Source organism: Salmo trutta, chromosome 9 (assembly GCF_901001165.1).
Source record: "Salmo trutta chromosome 9, fSalTru1.1, whole genome shotgun sequence".
NCBI lineage: Eukaryota > Metazoa > Chordata > Actinopteri > Salmoniformes > Salmonidae > Salmo > Salmo trutta.
The window spans coordinates 32,802,045-32,812,960 of record NC_042965.1 but is presented as its reverse complement, the minus strand read 5'-3'; the positions used below and the strand labels follow the sequence as shown (position 1 = coordinate 32,812,960).

At 43.4% G+C, this 10,916-nt stretch overlaps 2 protein-coding genes across 3 annotated transcripts; both read right to left on the bottom strand.

Annotated features, from left to right (window-relative positions):
* Positions 1–288: 288 nt before the first annotated feature.
* Positions 289–4,677, bottom strand: LOC115200432 (gamma-glutamyl hydrolase). The gene is made up of 9 exons (XM_029763510.1): positions 4,159–4,677; positions 3,494–3,608; positions 2,381–2,431; positions 2,176–2,260; positions 1,875–2,013; positions 1,402–1,508; positions 1,209–1,302; positions 743–880; positions 289–563 (listed from the first exon to the last, which is right to left on the bottom strand). The coding sequence occupies exons 1-9, from the start codon at positions 4,262–4,264 to the stop codon at positions 445–447; spliced, it is 954 nt and encodes a 317-aa protein (XP_029619370.1). The 5' UTR covers positions 4,265–4,677; the 3' UTR covers positions 289–444.
* Positions 4,678–6,006: 1,329 nt separating this feature from the next.
* On the bottom strand, positions 6,007–10,433 carry LOC115200430 (dual specificity protein phosphatase 26). 2 transcript variants are annotated; one of them, XM_029763509.1, is made up of 4 exons: positions 9,812–10,433; positions 9,085–9,296; positions 7,046–7,223; positions 6,007–6,402 (listed from the first exon to the last, which is right to left on the bottom strand). In XM_029763509.1, the coding sequence occupies exons 1-4, from the start codon at positions 9,988–9,990 to the stop codon at positions 6,372–6,374; spliced, it is 600 nt and encodes a 199-aa protein (XP_029619369.1). In that variant the 5' UTR covers positions 9,991–10,433; the 3' UTR covers positions 6,007–6,371. The 2 variants fall into 2 exon arrangements, with proteins under 2 accessions (XP_029619369.1, XP_029619368.1); XM_029763508.1 differs by lacking the exon at positions 6,007–6,402 and having other exon boundaries at positions 6,441–7,223.
* Between the last annotated feature and the right edge of the window lie 483 nt (positions 10,434–10,916).

Below are 10,916 nucleotides of genomic sequence, written 5' to 3'. Positions count from 1 at the left end.
ATGGATTATCTTGGCAAAGGAGAAATGCAAAGGAAAATTGGCAAAGGGACATTTCTGGGATATTTTATTTCAGCACATGAAATATGGGACCAACACTTTACATGTTGTGTTTATATTTTTGTTCAGTGTAGATTGGGCCAGAAGGTTGAATTCATTTCAACAATAAAAATGTACACCCAACAGCATTCTCATGCCAAAATAGGCCAGCTACTAAACCACCATACAGTGACTAGGCCTATATGGGTATATTTAGCCTACAGGAAAATCATCATTTCATGTGGTGCAATTATACATATAATAAAACATTTTAATTGCAATGATCACTCAACATTTCTAAAAGTCTGTATATGAAGTTTCAGAACATGTCACATTTCCGAGCTAACTTCTCATAACATCCCATAATAACATCAGGGATGAATGATAGCGTTGTGAGGGCACAACATCTCAGAAGAAGTAGATCTGCTCGTATCCAGTGAAGTTGCCAGCGTAGGTTGGTGTGTAGTTGTATATGAGTGACACGGCCTCTTCCTCAGGCTGGTCGAAGTGATGCAAACTTCTCCTGCCTTTTAACATATAATATAACTTTATTGTGCATCCAAAAGGCCAAATTTTGCAATTTACGAAACCTCACTATTTATCACTACACTGTCATAAAATAACATGTACAATACAATATACTGTATGTGTCTGACTGTAAAGAACACAATGATTAAACTTCAATAGGTGTGATCTGATTACCCACCTTCATTGACAAAGAACTCAGCCAGTAGGGAGGCAACGCGTACAGCGTCTGAGGAGTGGGGGAAGTTGAGTTTGGGGTCCCACTGGAAACGGTTCACCTCAGGATGCCACTGGACCCCATAGAAGGGGTAGGTCCTCCCTGGGGGGGAAGACAGTTCCAAACTCAACACAGGATCTCACGTTACCTTATGATAGTGAGCAGACTACAACCTATTTCCTTAGACGCCCTTCCTGGTGGTGAGCAATCAGAGCAATAGTATTATTACACTATACAATTTAATGAATACAATTATTATAATGATAACAACCATTCATTTGTACAGCATAGCTCATACAGATTATGCAGCCCACCCAAACTGCTTTAAGCAAAAAAACTATGTAAATCACTGTGATCTGTTACAGGCCCATTTTGTTCACTGAATGGATGACATGTTTAAAACTGTAGTTCTACTTGTAGTGGATTATACCTTCCATGGTTGAGACAAAGATGGCACCATTCTCAGCTGTGTTCGTGGACAAGATGGAGAAGAAACTTTGTAGCTTCTCATTTTCCTTGAATGTCTGTAAGCAAAGAAGTTTGATAGTCAACACCAGTACAGAGTCGTATTGTGTTCAACAGAGCTGTACACTAACCAATACTCATTTGAAATCTGATTGCACCTTCACGGTCACTCCATATTGGTGAAAATTCCCTGTCAAAGCTTCCTGGGATAATGCCTTCATGACATCAATGGGGAACCCCTGGAACATTTGACTGGAATGGGCCTCTGCAGGGAGAGAGGAAAGACATTCCAATGTAGTTCTTTAGGTTACAACCACAGGGAGCAAAATCCATCAGTCAAGAGGAAGCATAAATGCACTACATGAAGATAGAAACTGTTTTGCAATACGTGTGGGAGTTGTCAGGATGTAGTTTCCCTTATGAGCTTCATTCAGATGCTGACATAAGACCAGTCTTCTTCTGTCTTGATCGGAAGTATTCCCTGCCCTCCAGTGGTCAATGTTAGCATGTGCAGCATAAGGAAGTCTTCAGACCACATGGTCTATGCTTCAGACCCAGTCCCAAACCGTATCCTTGACCTTATCCTTAGCACTTGACTCCCCTACAGAGGTGTGAAAGGATTGGGCCATACCTTTGGTGAGGTTCAGGGGAAGAGCCATGTTCTCAGCTGTGGTTTTGGTCAGCAGGTTCTCTCCAGCCACCAGACAAGTCAGCAGCTGCATCCCCAGACATGTGCCCCAGATAGGGAAAGAGTCTCCAGCATCATTGGCCTGAGACAAGGGAACACATCAGGCTATTAGACAGTTTTGGGATAATGTGAGATGGTTACTGATGGTAAACATACATACAATCAAATGGACAGATGTAAAAAGAGGCCTACAGAGCATTAGATAGACAGACAGTAGCCAGCTTTGCTCAGCAGCACCACTGACCTTGAGGGCAAGCCGGTAGAAGATCCCTGCCACCTTGGCAAAGTCTGACGTCTCTAGATCTGACGAACCTCCGATGAGCAGCAGGCTGTGAGATCCATCAATCAATAAATCAATCAATCATTTTACATTTGGTTTGCAATCACGTAAAAACAATAAAATACACACAATTCCTATAAAGGAAAGAAATGATAATATGATAGCCTACCCATTAATCGACTTGAAAATGTTCTCATACTCATCAGTACTCTGAGTCAACCTGTAGGAGAGTAACAGGCACTGATTAAAAGGGGTAAAGGTTTTAAAGGTTTGAGAAATACATTTTTGGATGACCAGCCATGCACAGTTATAGGCTGCTATGTTCGATCAGTTATTAACAGGATGTGCCCCCTCTCAAATTTTCTCTACTTTTGCATATTTTTTATAGTGATTGTCATCAGATCGTCAACCAAAGCCTAATATTAGCTCAAGGGAACCTGACTTAACATATAACACAACAATTACACATTTACTTTATTTCATAAACAAAGTTATGCAATGCCCCTGTGTGAAAAAGTAATTGTCCCCTTAGACTCAACTGGTTGTCACCTTTATCTGCAATGACTCCAACCAATGACTCCTGTAGTTTTTTTTTCACCCCCTTTTTTCATGGTATCCAATTCGCTGCAACTCCCGTACGGACTTGGGAGAGCCATGTGTCCTCCAAAACACAACCCAACCAAGCCGCACTGCCGGCCAAACCCTCTCTAACCCGGACGACGCTGGGCCAATTGTGCGCAACAGAGCCTGGGCTCGAACCCAGAAACACGCGATACAGTGCCTTAGACCACTGCGCCACCCGGGAGGCCCATCTTCCTGTAGTTGGTGATCACTCTCTCACATCGCTGTGGAGGAATTTTGGCCCTCTCTTCCATGCAGAACTGCTTTAACTCAGCTACATTTGTGGGTTTTCAAACTGTTCGTTTGAAGTCCTGCCACAACATCTCAATTGGGATAAGGTCTGGACTTTGACTTAGGCCATTCCAAAACATCAAATGTGTTGCCTTTTAGCCATTTTCATCTAGAATTGATTGTGTGTTTTGGATCATTGTCTTGCTTTATGACCCAGCTGCGTTTTGGTTGAAGATCTGATAATATTCACTATCAAGAATATGCAAAAATTAGGAAAAAACCTGAAAGGGGGCAAATCCTTTTTTTTAAGGCAGTGTAGATGAACCCCCTTGGGGTTCAAAGTGTCTGGATTTCGCTTTGTTTGAACATGAAACAGAGGAAAAAGGATACTTCTCAAAAGTGAGAAGTATAGAACTTTATATCGGCCTACCTGATAGGTAGCACCCTACTTCCTGCTGACTCTATATACTTTACATAGGAAGCAGGGATGTAGGTCTTTCCAAACGGCTTCATCACATCATCTTCTACTTCTTGAGTTAAAATTCCTGTGGGACATACAGACATTATAAGCTACAGTCCATAACAGTATCCATCCAGTAGGACTTCTCAAATAGTTCCAGTGAAATGTGATGAGAGTATCTGTAGACTACATAATGAGCAAAAGTAATTCACTGTCTTCAGTTTCTGCCTTTAGAGTCGGTTCATTTTCATTAATATATAAATTGTATAACAATTTCAATTTTGCATGTATTGACTTTATTCCTCTTCAAAACAAAGTTATTGCTCTATGCAACCTAATTGTTATTTTTAGCAAAATTCCATATTCATACATGTACATTTATGAGTCGAAAACCTCTGTTTATTACTTTTGAGAATTCAATTTAGCAATCAATATATTAATACAATTTCTTCTTCTCATAACAAAGCAATCAAACTCTATCTTTGTACAGGTCTTTATAATGTATTGTCTGTATTCCCCTGACTGTTGTTTGTAATGTTTGTATACCGTTGTATACTATTTGTTAGTTTTTTCGAAATTGTATATCTTTAATCGTTTTACCCAACAACAAAAAACTATTATTTTTTTTTACGCACCAATAATCGGTCGGTTGTTGACTGGACCCGGCTGTCGTCTCGTCGGTAATGAGTCGCTCCACGGGGCGAAAATTACATGTAAAGACAACACCACAGTGAGTAACATTTTCTCACAGTTCAGGTCGAACAGATCTGTCTGCCCTGTATGACAGTGTGTTATTAAAAACGAAAAAGGAGGAAGCGCTTATAGAAAAAGCCTGCAAGACAACTCCTACTAGATGTGCAAGGGGGAAGTCAGGAGATTCCAGTTTGACATGTGAGATTTCTTTAAGCACACGGTCCTGTGCACTATTGTATTTAAGGTAAGAATATTTGTAATTCCACCAGACAAACATATTTATCCGGTGGTTAATTGAGCCATAACATAATTGGAAATGGAGACTTCTTTGTTGCAAAATGTGTATGTGGTCATTGTTTGCATTAGCTGGTAAATCCCAGATTGTACATTAATGAGCCACATCATATCTGGCAGTGGACCCAGGTAATTCTGTTTTAAAGGCCCAGTGCCGATTTTCCTGTGTTTTATATAGACTATATTGCCACACTATGAGGTTGGAATAATATTGTGAAAATTATGATAATGCCCTTTCAGTGTAAGAACTGTTTGAAAGGAAGGATTTAAATTTCTGCCTGTTTTTGGTGGGATGAATTTTTGGCCTGCCTGGTGTCATCACCAGGTGGTAAATTAGTTTAATATACCAATAAGAAAGAGTTCCAAACCTCTCTGCCAATAACAACTAGTTTTCAGTTTCCCCCTCCCAACTCAGACCACTTCCAGACAGTCCTAGCCAAATTATTGCTTGAGAAATTTATCTTTGATTAGATCTAGTTTTGTTTCTTTTTGCCAATTTTAATTGAAAACAGTCACAGTAAGCTAGTTAGTTTTGACCCAGAAATCAAATCCAATGTATTTATAAAGACCTTCTTACATCAGCTGATATCTCAAAGTGCTGTACAGAAACCCAGCCAAAAACCCCAAACAGCAAGCAATGCAGGTGTAGAAGCACGGTGGCTAGGAAAAACTCCCTAGAAAGGCCAGAACCTAGGAAGAAACCTAGAGAGGAACCAGGCTATGAGGGGTGGCCAGTCCTCTTCTGGCTGTGCCGGGTGGAGATTATAACAGAACATGGCCAAGATGTTCAAATGTTCATAGATGACCAGCAAGGTCAAATAGTAATAATCACAGTGGTTGTTGAGGGTGCAACAAGTCAGCACCTCAAGAGTAAATGTCAGTTGGCTTTTCATAGCCGCTCATTCAGAGTATCTCTACCGTTCCTGCTGTCTCTACAGAGTTGAAAACAGCAGGTCTGGGACAGGTAGCACGTCTGGTGAACAGGTCAGGGTTCCATAGCCGCAGGCAGAACAGTTGAAACTGGAGCAGCAACACGGCCAGGTGGACTGGGGACAGCAAGGAGTCATCAGGCCAGGTAGTCCTGAGGCATGGTCCTAGGGCTCAGATCCTCCGAAAGAAAGAGAGAAAAAAAGAAAATTAGAGAGAGCATATTTAATTTCACACAGGACACCGGATAAGACAGGAGAAATACTCCAGATATAACAGACTGACCCTAGCCCCCTGACATAAACTACTGCGGCATAAATACTGGAGGCACAACCCAAGGGGGGGGCGCCAACCCGGACAGGAAGATCACGTCAGTGACTCAACCCACTCAAGTGACGCACCCCTCCTAGGGACCGCATGAAAGAGCACCAGTAAGCCAGTGACTCAGCCCCCGTAATATGGTTAGAGGCAGAGAATCCCAGTGGAGAGAGGGGAACCGGCCAGGCAGAGACAGCAAGGGCGGTTCGTTGCTCCAGTGCCTTTCCGTTTACCTTCAAACTCCTGGGCCAGACTACACTCAATCATAGGACCTACTGAAGAGATGAGTCTTCAGTAAAGACTTAAAGGTTGAGACCGAGTCTGCGTGATTTGATATTGAGATAAAACGGCTGGATTGGACCTTTAAAGGCCAGCAGAGGATAGGCTCCAGACAAGACTATGAATTTTGACCTGCTGAGTGAATAGGCTATTAATTTAAGGTGTCACCTTTTCATATAGGCTAACCCTGTAGAATTAGAAGAGACATGCATTGAAATATTAAATTACATTTAAATTCAAACGCCTATACAGATGAACCGATGACATGATGTTGAGATGTGGAGGTACAGTATTTTTGCCGTGGGGCATGGTGTCATGCTGAGAGAAAATAGAGAAGTCACAGGTTCTGTGGTTGGAACCCGGAGCTTCTGCAACACGAGGAAGAAACAGGGAAGTACTAGGAACATGTATTCACACATACTTTAATATGTCATAGTAATTGCATACTCATATCAGCTTGAAACATACAAAATACTCAATAAAAAAATGTATGTTGCCGAAAATGTATACAACACAAGCTTAAGTTACAGTAGGCTACATAATATTGCCACTTATTTCCCAATAAGACAGGTTTCTCAAGTTTGACCTCCAAACCATCAGCGGTCTCAACCCCTAAAGGGAGGTATGTAAAAAATGATTCTACAGCCAGACACTGCTAGGAAAAGCAGAACATGGAATACAGCTAAACGTTGAATACTGGGAACTAGAATGCAAGTCTCCCACATAGCCTACAGCAACTTAAAAGAAAATTACACTCAAACTATATTTTGGTATTTGTTTCATTAGTCCACTGCTGGTACAGTACCAAAATGTTTTGCATGTCAGCAATTACATTTTCAAGATATAGAACTTTCAAAATACAGAAAGTGTCACAGTATGATTCTTTTTGCATACACTTTCCCAAACAATAAAAGGTTTGTGACCCACTGCTCAAATAGACGAAAGAGAATAGAACAGAAGCTGATATAATCAGTCTTCTAAGTGTAGGTAGTGTTGCGGAGGTGGCCATACAGTTTGGTGTCCAGGTTGATGAGCTGTCGGAGGAAGCCTCTGTTGGGGATCACACCGCGGTTGTCCTTCACGGCGCAGATGGCATCCACCAGGGTCAGGTTCTGTCTCAGCATCAGGTAGGCAAGAACCAGGGTGGCTGAACGACTCACCCCCACTGCACAGTGCACCAGCACTATACCTGAGGGAGAGGTGGGGGGGTAGAGGGTAGAAAGAGGGAGAGGTGGGGCGGTAGAGGGTAGAAAGAGAGAGAGGTGGGGAGGTAGAGGGTAGAAAGAGGGAGAGGTGGGAGGGTAGAGGGTAGAAAGAGGGAGAGGTGGGGGTAGAGAGTAGAAATAGGGAGAAGTGGGCGGTAGAAAGAGGGAGAGGTGGGGGGGTAGAGGGTAGAGGGTAGAAAGAGAGAGAGGTGGGGAGGTAGAGGGTAGAAAGAAGGAGAGGTGGGGCAGTAGAGGGTAGAAAGAGGGAGAAGTGGGCGGTAGAAAGAGGGAGAGGTGGGGGGGTAGAGGGTAGAGGGTAGAAAGAGAGAGAGGTGGGGAGGTAGAGGGTAGAAAGAAGGAGAGGTGGGGCAGTAGAGGGTAGAAAGAGGGAGAAGTGGGCGGTAGAAAGAGGGAGAGGTGGGGGGGTAGAGGGTAGGAGGGAGAGGTGGGGGGTAGAAGGAGGGAGAGGTGGGGGGTAGAAAGAGGGAGAGTTTGGGGTAAAAAGAGGGAGAGGTGGGGGTAGAAAGAGGGAGAGGTGGGGGGGTAGAGGGTAGAAAGAGGGAGGGGTAGAAAGAGGGAGAGGTGGGGGGGTAGAGGGTACAAAGAGTGGAGAGGTAGAGGGTAGAAAGAGGGAGAGTTGGGGGGTAGATGGTACAAAGAGGGAGAGGTAGAGGGTAGAAAGTGGGAGAGGGAGAGGGTAGAAAGAGGGAGAGGTGGGGGGGTAGAGGGTAGAAAGAGGAAGAGGTGGGGGGGTAGAGGGTAGAAAGAGGGAGAGGTGGGGGTGGAGGTAGAGAACATGGATTTTTCCCATTAAGCACAGTGTGGTACTGTAACTTCCCCTCTGGAAACTCCTGCTTCCTTTCAGTGTGACCTTCTACTGCGTTGCAGATAGAAATGTCATGTTTGCATAGGAAACAATTCTTCGACATGTACAATGCACACTTCATCATACACTTGGCCATACCACACTTTTAACATTATACAGGCATTTTCCATAGGAACAATGTATTACTCTGTAACAAGCTAGTACATACAATAAATGATGAAGTACTTTAGTACAATCAATGAGGCAGTACTTCACTTTTAAACTCCCTTTTTGAACTTCCTCTCACCACCTCCACTGAACAAGCCCCTGGTCTGGACTTCCAGCTCCCGAGTGGCACAGCGGTCTCAGGCACAGCATCTCAGTGCAAGAGGCGTCACTACAGTTCTTGGTTCGAATCCAGGCTGAATCACATCCAGCCGTGATTGGGAGTCCCAAAGGGCGGCGAACAATTGGCCTAGCATCGTCTGGGTTTGGCCAGGGTAGGCAGGCCGTCATTGTAAATAAGAATTTGTTCTTAACTGACTTGCCTAGTTAAATAAAGGTTAAATAAAACAAATACTTCCACTCACCTCTTCCACTGAACAAGCCCCTGGTCTGGACTTCCACTCACCTCCTCCACTGAACAAGCCCCTGGTCTGGACTTCCACTCACCTCCTCCACTGAACAAGCCCCTGGTCTGGACTTCCACTCACCTCCTCCACTGAACAAGCCCTGGTCTGGACTTCCACTCACCTCCTCCACTGAACAAGCCCCTGGTCTGGACTTCCACTCACCTCCTCCACTGAACAAGCCCCTGGTCTGGACTTCCACTCACCTCCTCCACTGAACAAGCCCCTGGTCTGGACTTCCACTCACCTCCTCCACTGAACAAGCCCCTGGTCTGGACTTCCACTCACCTCCTCCACTGAACAAGCCCCTGGTCTGGACTTCCACTCACCTCCTCCACTGAACAAGCCCCTGGTCTGGACTTCCACTCACCTCCTCCACTGAACAAGCCCCTGGTCTGGAGTTCCACTCACCTCCTTTACTGAGGGCCCTGTGGATGAAGTCTGCGGCAGTCTGGAAGTTGACACTCATGTCAAAGTTACAGGAGTCATGAGCCTCGATGCCAAAGTACTTGATGTTCATTCCTAGGTAAGTCTCCGCACCGTCTCGCCGTTTACTGTGGTTTGCATTCAAGACGTGGGTGACATGATGGTTGGCCAACTGGTGGACATTCGTAGCACTGTCCCTATGAAAACCACAAGTTTCAAGATTATTCAAAAACATTATCGCATAACTATGAAAATGGATGTTTGCACATGTTGAGGACAAGACTAGAATAAACAAATATATGCAGTCTACAATGAACAAGTAACAAATAATCTCCAGGTCTGTTGACAAAGTTCTGGACACTGAGGCCTGACGTTTATGCTAGATCTATATAAATTGGATAAGAGCAAATATCTGGCAATCTGATATTAAGAATTCACACTACTGAGGTCCACATTGGGAACTATTATCAGATAAACCTTTGCACTTTCCCAACACCGAACACAGCACTCAAGTTACGTTTGAGGGCCCAAGCATTTAAAAACTGATTTATGATCAGCTCCCCTTACACACATCGGAGCCTTGTCCAAATAATGCCTTGGATTAGTCTGTATGGAGCCGACGACATACAAAATTCTTGTCCACTTAAAGTGACCCTAGGTTAAATTCCAGTGTCAACCATTATGAAAGGAAAAGTATTATCACTGCACTTACTGGTCTCCAATGTAAAGTCTGGGCCACACTTCGTCTGCATGGCTGTTGATGGCTTTCCCAGTGAACAGGAGTCGTTCCAGCTCAAACACAGCCAGCCCCGGTGAACTCAGGTCAATCTCCACCTTACGAGGAGGGGGTCTGTCGTTCCAGGATTGGGGGAGTTTGGAGGTAAAAGACATTTTGTTCTGCTTTTAAAATATCTGATAAATCTCTGATACAATACCTACGCAGGTTACATACAAATCCAGTTTTTCTTCAAAGTGGTTTGAAGCCCAGTCCGAGAATGAAGATAATAAAACAATATATATGTTGCAGCTGCTGTGTTTTGCTGGAACCGGTCCTTGGAAAAAACAGTGTAAATGATCCCTAATGTATGAAGGATCTGTCTATCACCGTGCAAGGGCGACAGACTATATCTCTATACTTCTTTCTAGAGCAGCAAAAGTAATGATTGTAGGTTTGTTTCACAGGAATCCTAAAGAGGGATGAACAGGTGTAGGTTTTATACCAGTGCTTTGCTTCAGAGTTGCTCGCTCCATGGAGTCTTCAGAGCCATCTGATGCCCTGTCCCACAAATCAAATTCAATGCGTGTTCCACAAGGCTTGGAGAGACTGTGTTTTGCTTTCGCATCAAAATAGCTACCTATTTAAAGATCTGAAAGCTAGTTGGCAGGCAAGGGTGTATGTGCTGCTGTCTCAACTTCACCAAAATACATTAATTTCATTTTTCTCATGGCTAGTCATTCTGAGATAGGGTTTCTTTAGGGAGGTAAACTATTCACAGAATGAATCACAGAATAAATTAAATCCATAGAGAAAATACAGTACCAGTCAAAAGTTTGGACACACCTATGGGTTTTTCTTTATTTGTACTATTTTCTACATTGTAGAATAATAGTGAAGACATCAAAACTATGAAATAACACATATGGAATCATGTAGTAACCAAAAAAGTGTTAAATCAATCAAAATATATTTTAGATTTTTCAAAAGCAGTCACCCTTTGATTTGATGACAGCTTTGCACACTTTTGGCATTTTCTCAACCAGCTTCATGAGGAATGCTTTTCCAACAGTCTTGAAGGAATTCCCACATATGTTAAGCA

Coding starts and splice junctions, on each gene's coding strand:
- LOC115200430 (XM_029763508.1), bottom strand. CDS start 9,990: ATGTCTTTTACCTCCAAACTCCCCCAATCCTGGAACGACAGACCCCCT. Junction 9,297..9,811: donor AGACTTTACATTGGAGACCA/GTAAGTGCAGTG, acceptor TGGTTTTCATAG/GGACAGTGCTACGAATGTCC. Junction 7,224..9,084: donor CAGGGCCCTCAGTAAAGGAG/GTGAGTGGAACT, acceptor CCTCTCCCTCAG/GTATAGTGCTGGTGCACTGT.
- LOC115200432 (XM_029763510.1), bottom strand. CDS start 4,264: ATGTTACTCACTGTGGTGTTGTCTTTACATGTAATTTTCGCCCCGTGG. Junction 2,261..2,380: donor ATTTTCAAGTCGATTAATGG/GTAGGCTATCAT, acceptor TGGATCTCACAG/CCTGCTGCTCATCGGAGGTT. Junction 2,014..2,175: donor TCTACCGGCTTGCCCTCAAG/GTCAGTGGTGCT, acceptor CCCTTGTCTCAG/GCCAATGATGCTGGAGACTC.